Raw genomic sequence first — 19,876 nt, forward strand, 5'->3', positions numbered from 1 at the left:
AGCATTATCATGTTTAGTCAAAGGTCTTTGACATTGTCAACAAATTGTTCATGAGTTAGTTTAGAAAATACCTCATCATCATCAGAGTTTGAACCAGATTTTGCATCAGAAGTTGTAGTGGCCATCAGGGCCAAATTAGCTTCTTCATCTTCTTCCTTTTCACATTCTAAGTCTTCATCAAATTTGTCCTATGTTGCCATAAGACTCTTCTTAAGTTTCCTCCTGTAACTTTCTTTCCTAGAACTCTCCTTCTTTGACTTGTCTTTCTGTAACTCTAGACAATCAGCAATGAAATGACCAAGTTTCTTGCAGCGGAAGCAACCCTTACGTTCTTCCTTCCTATTCTTGAAACTTGATTCTTTTGACCCATTGCTTTTACCTAGTAACCTTATCTTCTTGGTCAAGTAATACAATATTTTGGTTAAATAAGCCATCTTTTCAAGCCTTGAATCATCTTCGGAATCTCCATCAAGAACTTCTTCTTCTGACTCAGCAGTCTTTAATGTTTTGGCAGATTTTTCCTTGGATGTCAAAGAAATAGACTTCGACTTCTTAGCAGGTTCATCTCAAACAAGTTCAATCTCATGATATTTGAGAGAGCTTATCAGATTCTCCAAGCTCAATGTGTTCAAATCCCTTGCTTCGTTAATGCTTGTAACATTTGGTCTAAATTAACATGGCAGGAGGCTCCTAAGAATCTTCTTGACATGATCAGGTACATTATAACTTTTTGCTCAAAACCTAAAGGCCTGATACAAAAATTAGAAAGCTTGAATACATGGTTTTAATATCTTCATCTTTCTTTATTTTAAAAAGCTCATACTGATGAACTAACTAGTTAGCCTTAGCCTCTTTTACTTGTTGGTTTCCCTCATAGGTAAAAAACAGTAACTAAAAAAATAGCTTTTGTAGTAGATTTATCCAAGCTCTTGATATACTCTGAATGAGGTATTGCATCCACCAGAATCCCTCGTACTCTATGATGCTTTTTGTATTCTTTCTTTTGAGTAGCAGTCAAGCTTTTCCTGTCTGTCACTTTTCATTTTGTATCAACAAGTGTAACACCGTCTTCAATTATGTCACATAGTTCATTCAACACCAATGATGTAACCGTACATTTTGCTTTTTCACCATAAAATTTGCGTAATTTCTCCACTGAAAGATGGAGGTTTTACTGAAAAGTTGTGCTTTTCATTAGTGATGTTGTAATCATAGTTGATAGCAGCGTTGTGATTTCTGCCTGAAACAGTAGGACCAAAACCACTCTCATCAGTAGACATGTTTTTCTCTATGAATCTTTAATTGTGGCACGGTTAAGTGGTTGAGCACAAACCGTACTTTGATACCAACTGAAGGTGAGTAAAACACAAGAGGAGGGGGTTGAATTGTATTGATTTTTTCAACTTTTCTAAGTGTTTAAAGTTCTTAGAGTCTGAATGAGTTCACAGCCTGAGTCAGGTTCAGAAACTGAGGAGTACTCTGAAACTGCTTGTAGTGAAGTAAGATAATAGAGAGAGGGAAAACAGACACAAACAATTATACTGGTTCCTCATACAATCCAAGACGAGTCTAGTCCCCTTGCACTTCCAAGGGATTTCATATAGTCAAACAAGATTACAAATGCTCAAGGACAAAGCCAAGAGACTTCCAATGCTCAAGCACAAAAGAAAGAGGCTTTCAATGCTTAAACACAACTGAAAAAGACTTCTAAGAGTTTACAAATAAACAGATTTATTCTTACATTTGATATACAATCAGAGATGTAAACAATACAAAACAGAACAAACTCTAATACTTAGAATTTCTAAGATACAAACTTCGATAAAAAAATTCTTACTGATATAGTACTTGATCTTGGGCTTATCCAACAATCACATATTGGTTAACTTGTAAAAACTGATTTTGCATAGCAATACTTTGCAGTTCAAAGTAGTGGTACAATGATTGGTGAAATTTAACTATCAAAGGCTCCTTGCTCTCGTTAGCATTTACAGGTGCTTAAGGAATCTTCTTAATTTTTTCAACTTCCTGCACCATGATATAAGCTACTGTTAAGAATCTATCATTATCATATAATTATTTAAATTCCCCTCTTTTTGTCAATGGCAAGATGAAGCATTTTAGCCAAATTACACAGAACTTTCACTACAATAAGCACACAATTGTTTTTTCTGTTCAACACGATTTCATTCAAGTTGATTTGTTACAAATTTCGTTTTTATTTGTTATATTTTGAAAAACCATATAACAATATGAAGCAAAATTTTATTCTTATCACTATAAATAAATCATGTAAAAAAACAAACTATAACAGTAAAATTCGATTATCAAATGTCCATTACCTTGTTGTTGAGAGAAGAGAAAGAAGAAGCTGATGTTCTACTCTGTTTTGAAACCGACCTGATGCTCTAATTGGTCAATTTTCTGTCAATCACGTGAAGCAAACAAAATAGAAGAAAACCTGAGATTTAGTCTGTGCTTTGATAAATTGGTTGACAAAAAGGAAGGGTAATGCAGTAATTTAAGTGGCCAGATGCACCATCTAGGGTTTTCCCTCCCAAGGGCCGGCAGTACAAAATTAAGGGTTTGCAAAGGGGATAATTAGGGCTAAAATGCAGCTCAATACTACTTTAATAATATTATGATACTAGACATTTCACCTCTGCTGCCGCACGGGTCATATACATTGTATATGTAGTAGTACAAAGCAAAGTTTAATAGCTCAATTACAACATATAATTTTAACGTCATCATTTTTCTTACTTCTTTAAACATGACGTTCAAAGTACTATTAATGCAAAGATTATTCTTTGAAGTAACTATTGATATTGCTACATAGAGTTGACCATGCGAGAAAATTGCCTTTGGAAGATATATGTCAACTTGTTTTAGTGACTGCCCTTGACTTTTGTTAATAATCATTGCAAAACATACACAAATTGGAAATTGTCTATGTTGAAATTTAAGTGGAATTCTTGTATTAGATTGTGTCAATGATAGTCAAGGTATATATACCTTATCCCCAATTTTGCAATGTGTTCTCACCTTTCCTTCAAGTACATATCCACCAATTATTGTGATTGTCAACCTAGCTTCGTTACACATGCCTGCAGTTGGGTCCACATTTCTACTCCCTACATTTTTAATTATAAGTAAATTTTAACTTTTTGGTTCATTCAATTAATGATGCATATGATCTATAATGATGTATGTGGTCTATATTACCTAAAAGTCAAAATTCGTTTATAATTAAAAAAGGAGGAGTAATTAACATTATAACAACTCCAACTTTCAATATTATTTTATGATTTAGGAGACCGGAAGCATTGATGGTGTCCAAGAATTCGCCTATTGTTGGGCAGCATTGAGATTGATATATGAGTCTAAATACCTAGACGACCTTGCACATCTTACGTAATGGATTTGGTTGTACCTTGCTAAACACAAACCTAATTATGCATATTATATACTCCCTCCGTTTCAAAATACATGTTCATTTTGGAGAAATTGCACTAACCAAGAAACCAAATAAATTTTGTTATTTTTGATGAAAATATGTGTGTGTTTTCTATAATACCCTTAATCATTTATTATTTCATTTTATTTTTTTCTCTCTCTACAATAAATATGCAAGGGTATTATTGACAAGACAATAATTAATGTTGCATTGAAACTTGAAAGTGACAAGTATTTTGAAACAAAATTATTCTCTAAAATGGACAAGTATTATGAAACGGAGGGAGTACTGATTAGAACAACCTGCCTCATTATTACATTTACGCTTCCAAGGTATGGGATAGCTAACTTATGCTTTGACCACATTAACAATTAAAGAAACAACCTCTACCAATAATAGTAATAATGATCCTATGTAAATCTCATTAAAGCAGTTAAATATGAGCTACCTATAAGACATTTGGTATAGACACTAAGACACGATATTAATTACTCTCATATTTCAAAGGTGTAGTTGAGCCCCAACTTATCTTGAGCACCGTACACAAGAAGTGCTTTCAATAGTTACACCTAATATGTCCCATATCAGTTTTGATGTAATTTATCTTTTCTTCTTCTTGAAGCTATGAAATTTATCAGTTATATGAACTGCCTAATATTGGATTAATGTTGCAATTTTTTCTTCTGGGTATTTTAGATTATCTTTCTATACATAGGCCTAATTTAGCACGATCTAAGAAGGGAACTTAAACTTCAAGCATGCTGTCGACTTTGAGGATGTATGTCAAACATGTTGACTAAAATTGTAACCTGGCGGTTGGCATGACTATGTATTTGAGATTGACATGTTGCAAGATTAGCGTTTACTTGGATTCTTAGATGTCCTAGTAGGAACTTTTACCTGAAGATCTTAATCTTAAATACCATTTTAATCTACTAACTTAGTTTGAGGTGTTAGTAAGTTGATCATTAAGTTTAAAAAGTTTCAACTAGGAACATACTTAAATACCATGAAAGAAATGCATTTCTTGAATTTTTTGGAGGCAAGAGATATATGAGGATGTATGTGATAAAATTATGTGATCAAAGTATGTTCAAGCTTTAAAAAAATTCATCAAAGAGATTAACATAGCTTGGTGAACGTTGCAACAATGATCACAATAACTTTAATAGGATTAAGTAACATATTTGAAGTGGGCAATGAATATAAGTTGGTGCACCATTTAACGCAAAAAATGACAACACGGTTCACAACCATGTGATAGGAAACATATAGTGCACAACAAAGAGGAAAGCATAGTAGACTTAATATTCATACAACCATTGAAAGACAACGGAAAAAAAAAAAAAAGAACAAAACGAAACATAGGTCACAGAAAGTTGTCTTCAATTAAGTGAGCTCAATCTTGACAGCTTTGAGTTTAAGGGGTTTGTTGGTAGATTGAGCATAGTAGACTTAACATGATTCTTCCCTAGCTTCAGCATTGTCCAGCTTATCTGATCCCACTTCATTTACGGACCTTTATCCAATCACTTTGCTGCAAGACTATTAAACCATTGTTATAAACCATTTTTGTTTCACGTAAGAACAAATATGCGGATGAGGAAAATGGTTGTGATGGAAGACTATTAAATAGACAGAGAATTTGGAAGATATGAAGGGTTGCATGCTTTGGAACTACAAACTATAGTGAATATAGTTGGAAGTTGTAAGGGCCTGAAGCTTCTTGGTTTAGTGGGACTATTTTGAGGGAATATTTTGACCAAGTAGCCCCACATTAAGTGTGGTTAGGTGGGGCAAAATGTCTTTAGTGCCAAATAAGCTTGTTTTAGGGTTTTGTTAGTATTGTTTGCAAATGTACCTTTGGATTAGATATAAAGATGTTAAGGAAAAAAATAAAGCCAGGCCAGATAAATGTCTTCGGTTGGAAAAATAAAGCAATATTCATCAATCGATGATATATACATATCAATCGAAACACATAATTTGCATGAAAAAATGCAATAAACCAAACATGAAGTGGCTCTGATACCACTTATTAGCAAATTTCATTAACACTTCAATGCATATAATTTCATTTATCAATCAACAGCGGAAGCAATTATTGAACAAGTTTATGATCAGATACAACATGTTTGATTTACTGAAATTAAAGTTTAAAGTCATAGGAAATTAAAGTTTAAAGTCATAGGAATACCTGGATCCATGACAAAAGAGTTTTCCGGCAGTAGTGATCTGAAACAAAAGCATTCATCAACCTGTACCTTGATGCCCTAATAGGCTTCAGATGGGGAGAAGAGCGGTTTTGCTATGTACGGTATATTGGGGACCATAGCCTCTTTATATTGGATGGTCATTAGGGTTTCCCATTATTCCGTTAATGGACCATCCAGACATCCACCCGATCCAAGCCCATATCACTTAAATAATTAATTATTATTTTAATAGAAACCTAATAAGCCTTTTTTTTCATTATATGATCACTAATCAATTAATGCCCCTTAAAGATAAATAGCTAATATAATTAAATTAGATATATATGCCCACATAATAATCATTGGAATATTATAATTAAATAAATTATAATTAAATATTCTAACACGATTCATAAGGGGAACAACGCTTGGTCAGTGTGCATGCCTTTACGCATGAGCCGGATTAGTCACCTACCGTTGTTGGGTAGGAAACCGGTGCGAAAGGCACACAAAAAAAAGTCAGCCCAAAATTTTATATATTTACTCGAACTAGTTTGGTACACTTTTTAAAGCATAAAGGAAGAGAAAAAAAAAACTTGACATATATTTATAATGTATTTATTACATTTTTTTATTTTAAATTCACTCCCATCAATTATCTTTTTTAAAGAATAAAGGATAAGAAAAAAAATTATATATCGTGGACAATAAAGATTGAATTTGTTACACTTTTTTTTTAATATTTAAGTTTACTCTTATCAGTTTGTTATATATGTTATTTGTATTTAAAGTTGAAGGTAATTTTGAAAAGAGAAAACCTCAACCCAAAAGAGGTAAAAGGGGCTATTTCTTTATATATAGTACAAAATAAAATAGATTACAAGTGGATATTCATATGACAAATGGGTTTAATGGGCCATACTACTAGAGACAATTGAACTCATTCCTTAAGTTATTGTATTTCTCAATAAATACATTATACAGTTCACATGTAACATACTTGAGTATATGAGAGAATAATAGAATACTTTTCTCTCATTTTTATTCCTCTCTTACTTTTTATTCTTGTTCCTATTTATTTGTTTTATAACACGTTATCAGCACAATCTAACCAATTGAGAAGGTAAATAACTTCTTAATTTATTACAATATATAAAATAAGTTGTAATTTTGTATCAATGATTATAGGTTGTTGTTACAATTGATGGGAGACCTGGAACACATAACACTATGAGATTATGGGAGACTCAACAAAATTGATGAAGTCGTCCAAGGGTTCCAACTGGTGAACCCAATCCTCTTTAACATCAAACATCCAGTTCTCACCACTCTTAGGGAGAACCAGTTCTCATATAGGGAATTTGAAAATTGTAATGCTCGTCTAACACACTTTCTAGAAGCTACACTACTACAAAATACCCCCTTTAATAGCACTCATTTTGGCTGTTAATAGCGCTTTCCAAGCGCTAAGAAAGCCCCCGCTATAATAGGCCAGGAGCCTATAACAGCGCTTTTCAAACGCTATTAAATAGCAATACGTTAATAGCGCTTTCAGAAAAGCGCTAATATAGCCTTATTCTATTGCTATTAAAGTAGCTTTTCTAACTGCTGTTTCTTAGCACTTTCTGAGAAGCGCTATCGTAGCCTTTCTACTCAAATAGGGATTTCTTAGCGTTTTATTGAAAGCGCTAATAAAAGTTGCGTATTTATTTTTATTTTTTTTAAATCTGTAACCAAAAAGGCTATATAATTAAACGCTAGAATAAGATAATGAAATATGAATATAGCAAATTACATTCATGATAATCTCATTACAAATTGATCATAAATTTAATTATGAATGTCATAATACTAGTCAATCCACAATTGCCAATAAAAAAAAAAAAAAAAAAACTCCTAAAAGCAGCCACAGTTAATTATCAACAAAAAAACACCTAAATTTAAGAGGACTCGTGACAAGCTATATAGTCCAGCACAACCAATTACGGTTTAAGTCTATCAGCAATATAGTCTCCTGTGCATATAATATGAAACGAAAAATTAATTAACATAGAATTTCCAGCACAACCAATTATGATTTAAAATAACTCAATTAAAAAACGCAAATGAAAATTGTTGAAAAAGAAAATGAAACTCACTAAGATACTCGACCATAAAGGTTGCCCAATCCTCCTCGACCTGAACTAGCTTATCTTTAGAATAGGTTTTACATTTGTAATCTCCAAAGTACTTCAAATATAAAAGTAGCAAAAAATTGAGTTAGAAAAAGAATGCCTAACTATATATATGATTACAAATTAACAGTATATTGAAAATCACATACATACATTTTCGGGGATCATGTCTTGATTTGCCAATATTATCTCTTTCATAAATTGCATGACAAAATAGCCACAGTCAATGCCATTTGTTTGCATAGGACACTGGAAAAAATTACATAATTAAAATTTAATCCACATGATGAATTAAAATTACCATTGATTACATTGTCAAAAACAATACCATTGATTAGAAAATACCTTTATTTTCATCCATGGGATTATACTTGACTTTGATTTTGACTTGGAATGAAGGGCACAGTTGATACACATGCATATTATCTATAAACATTGCATATTATCTATTAATACTCATCTTCATTCTAGATTTAGTAGGGCTCCCCAATATGTGTATCAATCTTGGCCAGAATATATTAGTACAACCGCAATCAACAATTTAACTACTTATGACCACAATACACAAAAACAACGTTTTCTTACCGTTATTGAAGGAAAACAGAGACAACGGCGGCGACCACGACGGATGCTCCTTGAAGGAAAGCAGAATCTATAAGCAGCAGCTATAAACAGTTAGAAGCTATAAGAATTAAGAATAAACAATTGAAACATAGAAGTCTAGTGATTTGATCTCCTGTATTCATATCTATGATAAAAAAAGAAACATAGAAGTCTAGTGACTTGATCTCCTGTAAATATCACTATTAATACAGTTTGGCCATTCTTGTATACTAATTTTAAGTGAAAAGAAGTAAGACTAGCCATAATTGAGATCAAGAGTTAGATAAACCAATTTTGCTGCATCCCTAAGGCTTTCAGACAAGATTGTATACTTAAAAATGAGATTGTGAAGGGATTTGAGACAAAATAGTTTTCAAGTGAGTAGCCATCAACGATGTAAGTTCAATCTTGCAGTGAGTTTGCTAAGAAAGTCTATATCAGCGAAAATGTTTTTTTTTAAACAACATATATTATTGAAACACGCTCGGCACAAGACGTGCTAAACGGGTAGTCGGATAAAGCATACAAGGTAAAAAAAAAATAAAAAAAATAAAAACACAGCAGCTGCTGCAACATCATAAAAACGCTGCTGATACGCAGCTTCTAAACTCCAATATAGCAGGAAAAAAACATCACAGCAGTACAACAGAACCGCGCCTAATACGATCCAAACTAACTCACAAATCAGATGAACACAATACATGAATTGAGCAGAGTTTGAATCCAAAAAACAACCTTGTTTTGCAAGCACAGTTAGAACAAGAGACCAGACTTAATCTCACAACAAGACTGAAACCACTTTTATTTTAATCTCTTTGCCTAGTGAAAAGCAAAAATATAAGTATTCTCGTGGCTATTTCATAATCATACCAACGTAAGGATCCATTGATTATATTTGGCAATGCAAGGTCCCTCTACGAGGTATATATATGTCCTTCCTATATTATGTCATTATTCATAATCATACCAACGTGACTATTTCATGCACATGAGGAAAAAATAAATACCTTTTCTAAATTGGTCTATTCCATGATAAGAATACAACATAGTATAAGTATTAAGTATTAACTAGCTAAAATGATACTACTTATGCTATGTACAGAATTGTCAATTAGTTTCTAAAAAGATAAACGGTGCAGTTACAGCTCATGGTAGAGTTTCAATGGTGAACAACACAATATGAGGCAATGGTAGAATATGGTTGGGTAGGGCATGGAGACCGTATTCTCGTGTTATTTTTGCATTCTCAATTATGTCAGATATTAGCTTATAAAAACACGGCCTTGTTTGGATAAACTACTTTATTAACCACTTAAGCAACTTTCATAAGCTATTATGAAGAGCTTATGGAAATAAGCTGAAAACAACTTATACAAGCATCAAATAAAGCTTTATCCAAACAGGCCACCTAGGTTAACAGTAAATTTCCCCAAAATTGCATGCCCTAGGTTCATCCAAACAGTCCCTAACTTCATCCAAACAGCCACACTCCCAAAATCGTTCATTATACAACAAAATCAACAACAACAACAGAAACATGCAACAAAGTATCAAAAACGAAATAAAGGGAGAGAATGGAACTGTAAAAGAAGAAAATGAAGATCTAACCAGAGAAGAAAGAGAGAAGGCTCTTTCAATTGAGACTTCCATTCAAACTTCAATTCCGACTTCTTACTTCGATTCCGACTTCGATTTCGAGAGAGAGAGAGAGAGAGAGAGAGAGAGAGAGAGAGAGAGTGACTTCTGACTTTGATTTTGACCGAAGAAAGAAGCTGGTTTGGATTTCAGTTTTGGAGTAGAAGGACGGTGGAAGCTCTTTCGAGAAGGAAGGAAGGACAGTGGTTGGAGAGAGAGTGGTATGTGTTGGACGGTGGAAGCTCTTTCAGCTTTGGATCAAGGAGAGAGAATGTTATGTGTTATCTTTTAGTTTGTGTGGGAGAATGAAAATAATATCCGCCTTTTTTTAATTTTCATAAAGGCCAAACATAGCGTTTGTGAAAAGCGCTATCTATACCCCCTCCAACAATAGCGTCTGCAAAAAAGCGCTATTAGTGCAAACCAAAATAATAGCTTTTATAGAAAAGCGCTATCTAACCCAGTTTTTAACATGTTTTTCTTAGCGCTTTCTGAAAACCGCTATAACAGGTCCATAAGTTGCATTTTTAATAGCGTTTATTCAAAAGCGCTATTAAAATTATGCTATTAAAAACCAAAATTGTGGTAGTGCTAGCATCACCATCAACCTAACAAGAGTTTCCGAGTCCTACAAAAGGCTTCGCTTGTTTGTATGCTCTCTAAATGGATGAGGGAAGGATTAGCTCAACTCACTTTCGAGTGGCACCATAGCTACTTGGAATGATCTGAAGAATGCAATACTCCGCCGCTTTTTCCCAATAGCAAAATACCTCAAAAAAAAGGAAAGAGTGTTGGAACAAAATGTGTTTCACAATGAACCTTATTAAGTTTTGATGATAACAAGGTATTAAAAATTGTCAATTGGTTATTACTAATTATTGTTCAAGTGTACAGGACCAAAGGCTACTCAAGTTATTTCAATAGGTCTTGGAAGAACAATGGAAAGAAAAAGAAATTCTGAGCATCTGAAGAAAACTGCTCCTGAAGCTGAAGTGCTTCTGAAGTAATGACGTCATCAGAAGCAGAAGGTCTTCAGAAGCAAAAGTTTTCATCAGAAGCAATATCTTCACCAGAAGCTACGTTTGATCCTTTAATCAAACTGAAGATTCAAAGTAGCTGATTCTCAATTCAGTCTTATCCAAGAAGAACGAAGAATTGAAAGGGAGGTATCAACGGATATATGGATAGCACTGAGCACTTGTCTTTCGTTAATAAAGTTGACAAAGTACAAGTGTACAACCACTACCTCCACTACTCTGTTTTCTGTCTACGCTACAAGACAAAACAACAGCCATGCCTGCAGAATTTGTACACTCAAGATGGGAATGAATTTGAAGCTTATTCTTCAAAGGACTACACCCAAATCAGGCAAAGGATCACTGGTGGATAATCAAAGGATTTCAAACGACTCTTTAGACGTGCTGATTATCTCAACGTCTCTTTCACGCCTCTATATAAAGGAGTGAAGACTTGAAGATTAAAGAGATACATAAGTTCAAAAGCGCCAAAACTCTGTCAATTTGATTCTAAAAAGCACACTGAATTTCTGCACTGATTTGATACATCTTAGAAATTCAAAGTCTAGAGTCTTTTCTGTATTGTATTGTGAACACCACTGATTGTATATCAAGTGTTCAATTCAAACTCAATTCTCTGTATTTTTGTTTGATTAGAAGTCTCTTGCCTGCGTGCTTGAGCATTAGAAGTCTCTTGCTTAGTGCTTGAGCATTGGAAGACTCTTGCTTGTGTGCTTGAGCATTTTTTTGTGAAGTCTCATACTTAGAAAGTACTGAGCAGTTGTAATCTTTGTGATTATAGTGAAATCTCCTTGGAAGTGCAAGGGGGACTGGACTACTTCCGTGTTGTGGAAGGAACCAGGATAACTGCTTGTGTCTTTGTCTTTCTTTTCTCTGCTCTGTTCTTTTCCGCTGCAATCTGACTCTGATCATTTCATCAGAAGCAATCAAACTGCTTCTGAAGTTTTATCAGAAGAAGTATTTTTTTTTAAGAGAAAAAGAAAACACAATTCAACCCCCCTTCTTGTGTTTTTCACCTTCAATTGGTATCAGAGCCTGCTCTGTTATCACAGCACTTAACCGTGTTACAGTTCAAGATCTATTAGAAAAACATGTCTGGAGATGAGGAATCAGTTACTACAAAATACACAAGTGTCAAGCATGACTATGATACTGCTGACAAGAAAACAGACTCTGGAAAAGCTCCAAGGTTTAATGGAGATCTGGAAGAGTTTTCATGGTGGAAAACTAATATGTACAGCTTTATCATGGGATTGGATGAAGAGTTATGGGACATACTGGAAGATGGAGTTGATGATCTGGATTTGGATGAAGAAGGAGCTGCTATAGACAGAAGAATACATACTCCTGCTCAGAAGAAGCTTTATAAGAAACACCACAAGATAAGAGGAATCATTGTGGCTTCTATACCTCGCACCGAATACATGAAGATGAGTGACAAATCTACTGCGAAGGCTATGTTTGCTTCTCTATGTGCAAACTTTGAAGGCAGCAAGAAAGTAAAAGAGGCTAAAGCTTTGATGCTAGTTCATCAGTATGAACTTTTCAGAATGAAGGATGATGAGAGTATAGAAGAAATGTACTCAAGATTTCAAACTTTAGTTTCTGGATTGCAAATACTGAAGAAAAGCTATGTTGCTTCTGATCATGTTAGTAAGATTTTGAGAAGCTTACCCTCAAGATGGAGACCCAAAGTAACTGCTATTGAGGAAGCTAAAGATCTAAATACTTTAAGTGTTGAAGATCTTGTTAGCTCACTCAAAGTGCATGAAATGAGTTTAAATGAGCATGAAACCTCTAAGAAGAGTAAATCCATTGCTTTACCATCTAAAGGAAAGACCTCAAAATCTTCCAAAGCCTACAAAGCCAGTGAATCTGAAGAAGAATCACCTGATGGAGATTCTGATGAAGATCAATCTGTAAAGATGGCTATGCTGTCCAACAAGCTTGAGTATCTGGCAAGGAAGCAGAAGAAATTTTTGAGCAAGAGAGGTAGTTACAAGAACTCCAAGAAAGAAGATCAGAAGGGATGCTTCAATTGTAAGAAGCCTGGTCATTTCATTGCTGATTGCCCTGATCTTCAGAAGGAGAAGTTTAAAGGCAAATCCAAGAAATCAAGCTTCAACTCCAGTAAATTCAGAAAGCAAATCAAAAAGAGCTTGATGGCGACCTGGGAAGATTTGGATAGTGAATCTGGTTCTGATAAAGAAGAAGCTGATGATGATGCTAAGGCAGCCATGGGGTTAGTGGCAACAGTATCATCAGAAGCAGTATCAGAAGCTGAATCAGATTCAGAAGATGAAAATGAGGTATATTCCAAAATCCCTAGACAAGAACTTGTTGATCCTCTAAAAGAACTTTTATCACTGTTTGAACACAGAACCAATGAGTTGACAGATTTAAAAGAAAAATATGTTGATTTGATGAAACAACAAAAGTCAACTCTATTGGAACTGAAAGCTTCTGAAGAAGAACTCAAAGGGTTTAACCTCATATCAACAACATATGAAGATAGACTCAAGAGTCTTTGTCAGAAGCTACAAGAAAAATGTGATAAAGGTTCAGGCAATAAACATGAGATTGCCTTGGATGATTTTATTATGGCTGGAATAGACAGAAGCAAAGTTGCTTCTATGATCTACAGCACATACAAGAACAAAGGCAAAGGGATTGGATATTCTGAGGAGAAATCCAAAGAATACAGTCTCAAGAGCTACTGTGATTGTATCAAGGATGGATTGAAATCCACCTTTGTGCCTGAAGGTACAAATGCTGTAACTGCTGTTCAGTCAAAACCTGAAGCTTCTGGTTCACAGGCTAAGATCACATCAAAACCAGAAAACCTTAAGATCAAGGTGATGACAAAATCTGATCCTAAGAGTCAAAAGATTAAAATTCTGAAAAGATCAGAACCTGTTCATCAGAATCTGATTAAACCAGAATCTAAAATCCCAAAACAAAAGGATCAGAAGAACAAAGCAGCTACTGCTTCTGAGAAAACAATACCAAAAGGTGTCAAACCTAAAGTATTGAATGATCAGAAGCCACTCAACATTCACCCTAAGGTACAAGGGAGGAAAAGTAAAACCTCCAAAACTAACCCAAAAGGACCCATGAAGATATGGGTACCTAAATCTGAATTGGCCAAAAATGCAGGTGTGCTTAAGGGCAAGAGAGAAACAAAGGTCATGGTACCTAGACAGCGGATGTTCAAGGCACATGACTGGAGAGAAAGCTTTGTTCCTTACCCTTACAATGAAAGATGGAGGAGAAGTGAAGTTTGGTGGCAACCAAACTGGAAAGATCATTGGTACAGGTACTATTGGTAATTCCTCCATCTCAATTAATAATGTGTGGCTAGTAGATGGTCTGAAGCATAACCTATTGAGCATTAGTCAATTTTGTGACAATGGGTATGATGTAACGTTCAGTAAGACCAACTGCACACTAGTCAACAAGGATGACAAATCCATTACATTCAAGGGAAAGAGAGTTGAGAATGTCTATAAAATAAATTTCTCTGATCTGGCTGATCAGAAGGTAGTTTGCCTTCTGTCAATGAATGATAAAAAATGGGTATGGCATAAAAGGTTGGGACATGCTAATTGGAGATTAATTTCTAAAATTAGCAAGTTACAACTGGTCAAAGGATTGCCTAACATTGATTATCATTCAGATGCACTTTGTGGTGCATGTCAGAAAGGGAAAATTGTGAAAAGTTCTTTCAAATCTAAAGACATTGTATCAACCTCCAGACCTTAGAATTACTCCATATTGATCTTTTTGGTCCAGTTAACACTGCATCTTTATATGGAAGTAAATATGGATTAGTCATTGTTGATGATTACAGCAGATGGACTTGGGTAAAATTCATTAAAAGTAAAGACTATGCATGTGAAGTGTTTAGCAGCTTCTGCACTCAAATACAATCTGAAAAAGAATTGAAAATTTTGAAAGTCAGAAGTGATCATGGTGGAGAATTTGAAAATGAGCCATTTGAACTTTTTTGTGAAAAACATGGGATTCTCCATGAGTTTTCTTCTCCTAGAACTCCACAACAAAATGGGGTTGTAGAGAGAAAGAACAGAACCTTACAAGAAATGGCCAGAACCATGATCCATGAAAACAACTTAGCTAAACATTTTTGGGCAGAAGCAGTCAATACTTCATGTTATATTCAAAATAGGATCTATATCAGACCTATGTTGGAGAAAACAGCATATGAACTCTTTAAAGGAAGAAGACCCAATATCTCTTACTTTCATCAGTTTGGATGTACTTGTTACATCTTAAACACTAAAGACTATCTGAAGAAATTTGATGCCAAGGCTCAAAGAGGAATCTTTTTAGGTTACTCTGAAAGGTCAAAGGCATATAGAGTGTATAATTCAGAAACACAATGTGTTGAAGAATCTATGCATGTAAAATTTGATGATAGAAAGCCTGGAAGTAAAACTTCAGAGCAAAGTGAAAGTAATGCAGGTACAACTGATTCTGAAGATACATCAGAATCTGATCAACCTTCTGATTCTGAAAAGTATACAGAAGTTGAATCTAGTCCAGAAGCTGAAATCATTCCAGAAGCTGAGTCTAATTCAGAAGCAGAACCTAGCCCAATAGTACAGAATGAAAGTACTTCTGAGGACTTTCAAGATAACACTCAGCAGGTTATTCAACCTAAATTCAAGCACAAATCTTCACATCCTGAGGAGCTAATCATTGGAAGCAAAGATAGTCCTAGAAGAACAAGATCACATTTTAGACAAGAAGAGTCATTAATAGGACTGCTTTAAATAATTGAGCCTAAAACTGTTGAAGAAGCTCTCTCAGATGATGGATGGATATTAGCTATGCAAGAAGAGCTAAATCAATTCCAAAGGAATGATGTGTGGGATCTGGTACCCAAACCCTTTCAGAAGAACATTATTGGAACAAAATGGGTATTCAGAAACAAGCTGAATGAACAATGAGAAGTAACCAGAAACAAAGCCAGACTTGTTGCTCAAGGCTACAGTCAACAAGAAGACATTGATTACACTGAAACATTTGCTCCAGTTGCAAGATTGGAAGCAATCAGGTTACTTCTATCCTACGCAATTAATCATGGCATAATATTATATCAAATGGATGTCAAAAGTGCCTTTCTTAATGGTGTCATTGAAGAAGAAGTGTATGTTAAACAACCTCCTGGGTTTGAGGATCTTAAGCATCCTGACCATGTTTATAAACTTAAGAAATCACTATATGGCTTGAAACAAGCTCCCAGAGCTTGGTATGATAGACTAAGTAATTTCTTAATTAAAAATGATTTTGAAAGAGGACAAGTTGACACAACACTCTTCAGAAGGACTCTTAAAAAAGATATTTTGATTGTGCAAATATATGTTGATGATATAATATTTGGTTCTACTAATGCATCTCTTTGCAAAGAATTCTCTAAGTTAATGCAGGATGAATTTGAAATGAGTATGATGGGAGAATTGAAGTTCTTTCTTGGAATTCAAATCAACCAAAGTAAAGAAGGAGTGTATGTTCATCAAACAAAATATACAAAGGAGCTTCTGAAGAAGTTCAAGCTAGAAGATTGTAAAGTGATGAACACCCCAATGCATCCAACCTGCACCTTAAGCAAAGAAGATACTGGAACAGTAGTAGACCAGAAGCTATACAGAGGTATGATTGGTTCTCTGTTATACCTCACTGCATCTAGACCTGATATTTTATTCAGTGTATGCTTGTGTGCAAGATTTCAATCAGATCCTAGAGAATCTCATTTAACTGCTGTTAAGAGAATCTTCAGGTATCTGAAAGGAACAACTAATCTTGGACTCCTGTATAGGAAATCCCTAGATTATAAGTTGATTGGATTCTGTGATGCTGATTATGCTGGTGATAGGATTGAAAGAAAATCAACCAGTGGAAATTGCCAATTCCTAGGAGAGAATCTGATATCCTGGGCAAGCAAAAGACAAGCAACTATTGCTATGTCTACAGCAGAAGCAGAATACATTTCAGCTGCAAGTTGTTGCACACAACTACTTTGGATGAAACATCAATTGGAAGACTATCAGATTAATGCCAACAGTATTCCCATTTATTGTGATAATACTGCTGCTATTTGTTTGTCAAAGAATCCAATTCTACATTCAAGATCCAAGCATATTGAAATCAAACACCATTTTATCAGAGACTATGTTCAAAAAGGGATTTTAGATATACAATTCATTGATACTGAACATCAATGGGCTGATATATTTACAAAACCTTTATCTGTTGAAAGATTTGATTTTATTAAGAAAAATTTGAACATGCATTTTGTGTCTGATTGAAAAATTGCTTGCTTCTGAATAAGAAGTTTGGTTCTGAAGTTTATTCAGAAGCATTTGGTTCATCAGAAGCTCTTAACTGAGGTTCTGAGGAAAATGTGCTTCTGAAGATGACGTCAGCACTAAAACTTCAGAAGTGGTATTCTTTGCTTCTGAATAGCATGGTTAGTGGGAACGTTGGTAGTTACTTTATGTAACAGCTGTCCCATTACCCAAAAGGTAGTTTTCTGAAGAGTCTCTGACGTGGTCTATTTGTATTGGAGTATAACAAAAAGGGCAATGATGTTTTATTTGCTTTTTAACATACTTACACGCACCCCCAATTTGTCATTAATGCTGTGTTTGTTTGTCCCTTCTGAATTGCAAACGTTTTAATAAAAACACTAAGTCAATTCACACACTTCTCACTTCACAACAAACACTTTCTATTTTCTTCTCAACCCTCTGCGAAAGTAAGCGCATTCACTCAACCTCTCAAAAACACCTTAGAACCCTAAAACTACTTCAAATCAATGGCATCTTCAAGTTCTGCTGGTGGTTCGTCATCAAATATGGATATAGATACTCCAGCATATGAGATCAAAGGAAGAACTATGTCTATTGAGGAATGGGAGTTAATCATTCAAGCGGAAAATCCAGTGGATTTCGCTTCTCTAACTCACCATGAGTGCGACTTGGTAAAGTTCTACAAGAAGCAGAAGCTAATGAGTTACTTCAGTCTTCTCAACGGTCCTACCTATGAAGTGCTTGTCAGACAATTCTGGGTAAGGGCTTCAGTCTTTGACATTGAAGCTGCTAGGCAGGAAGAAGCTCAACTGATTCTGGTTGATCCTACTCTGAAGGGAAAAACCAGAGAAGAAATGAGTCTACTCTCCTTCACCGGCACAGAGATTAGATCAAATGTCATGGGTATTCCCGTAACCATAAATGAGCAGGTTATTGCTCAAGCCATGGGAAGGGATACCTCTGGCAAATACTTTGGAGAAGAGATTCCTAATCCAAGAACCAGTTCTTGGAAGGAAATTGTCAATGAGACCATTTACGGATCAAAAGATGCTAAGCCTTACAGCACCTTAAGCATGGAAAAGAAGTTGCTGCTGAAGATTCAGAATGAAAACATCTTTCCCAAAGGTGGAGGAAATGATCAACCGTCACTTGGTCACAAGGTTTTTCTGCATCACACCATCACTCAGGAGACCACAATGAACGTTCCCAAGTACATGTTTAAGTACATGATCAAGGAACTCAAGAAGACTCAGATGGAAAACAGAAAGTTTGTTCCTTATGGAAGGCTACTCTCTGTAATCTTTCAAGAAGGAGGACTTCTAAGTGCCTTGAAGGATGTTGGCATATATGATAACCAGAAGCTGGGAGCAGTAACTGGGAAGATAATCAATGCATCAACACTTGTGAAGATGAAATTGATTCCAGCAAATGCTCTCATGAAACTAGATTCTGATATGCATGAATCTGATGCAATATCTGACCTAGTCACTCATCACATCCCCATCTGCAAGAAAGATCCCCTGGATGTACAAAGGGCCTACATCTTGGACTTCTACAAATCCTACAACAAGAAGATCAGCTTGAAAGATGTCCCTGAAGAGATGTATGGTGGTGATCTGCCTGTGGCCAAAGGCAGAAAATCTAAGAAGAAGCAGATCACCAAGGAAGAATATCTTGCTCAAGATGCTGCTGAGAAGGGTGCTCAGAAGCATCAGAAAGCTAAGAAAGAAAAATCTGCAATGTCCACCATTCAGGAAGAAGTGGAAGATTTGGATAATGTCCCTCCTATCAAAAAGAGGACAAGGAGTGATCTAGAAACAGCAGAACAGCCTGCTTCTGAACAAACTGGTTCTGAACAAGCTGCTTCTGATCAAGCTGCTTCTGAAAAGCCTCCAAGTCCCAAAAAGAAAAGAGAAGCTGCTCTTCAGACCATCAAAAGGAAGAGATCTTCAAGGAATCTGAAGACAGCTGAAGGACGAAGGGCAGAAATGTTGAAAGAATTGGAAGAAAACTGGGATGAAGAATCAAGCCCCAAGAAGGCAAAAAGGACTATAACTTCTGAGACAATAGTCATGCCCAGTTTTGAAATGACTGAAGAATTAAAGCAGTACGCTAGGGAGTATTCTGCATCCAAGATAGCAGAAAGAAAAAGGATGAAGGAGTTTTATGAGAAAGAAAGGGATGAGCGTCTCAAGGCTGCAGGGTATGTGCCTACTCCTGTCATTGCTGCTTTAGCATCTGAGTTAGAGCAAGAAACAGTTAAGTATGGAGCAACTCTGCTTTCACAAGCTTTGAAGAACAAGCAAGCTTCAGGAGCCACATCATCAGATCCTTCTACAAATGCTCCAGAAGCACCTCAGTCAGAACCTCTTTCTTCAGGTAATCCATCTAAAGCTCCAACTAATACTCAGTCTCCTTCTCTACCCTCTTCACCCTCTTCATC

The 19,876-nt window shown here is 35.3% G+C and overlaps 1 protein-coding gene across 1 annotated transcript; it reads right to left on the reverse strand.

The window, feature by feature from the left end:
• Positions 1–7,451: 7,451 nt before the first annotated feature.
• Positions 7,452–8,405, reverse strand: LOC11410854 (uncharacterized). Its single transcript, XM_024778337.2, has 4 exons — positions 8,172–8,405; positions 7,980–8,075; positions 7,791–7,881; positions 7,452–7,666 (listed from the first exon to the last, which is right to left on the reverse strand). The coding sequence occupies exons 1-4, from the start codon at positions 8,241–8,243 to the stop codon at positions 7,635–7,637; spliced, it is 291 nt and encodes a 96-aa protein (XP_024634105.1). The 5' UTR covers positions 8,244–8,405; the 3' UTR covers positions 7,452–7,634.
• Between the last annotated feature and the right edge of the window lie 11,471 nt (positions 8,406–19,876).

Source organism: Medicago truncatula, chromosome 3 (genome assembly GCF_003473485.1).
Source record: "Medicago truncatula cultivar Jemalong A17 chromosome 3, MtrunA17r5.0-ANR, whole genome shotgun sequence".
Lineage (NCBI taxonomy): Eukaryota > Viridiplantae > Streptophyta > Magnoliopsida > Fabales > Fabaceae > Medicago > Medicago truncatula.

What these genes read in the sequence shown, in the direction of transcription:
- LOC11410854 (XM_024778337.2), bottom strand. Translation starts at nt 8,243, where the DNA reads ATGTGTATCAACTGTGCCCTTCATTCCAAGTCAAAATCAAAGTCAAGT. An exon ending in AAGACATGATCCCCGAAAAT is followed by an intron (nt 7,882 to 7,979) that starts GTATGTATGTGA and finishes TTATATTTGAAG; the next exon opens with TACTTTGGAGATTACAAATG. An exon ending in CTTTATGGTCGAGTATCTTA is followed by an intron (nt 7,667 to 7,790) that starts GTGAGTTTCATT and finishes TTATATGCACAG; the next exon opens with GAGACTATATTGCTGATAGA.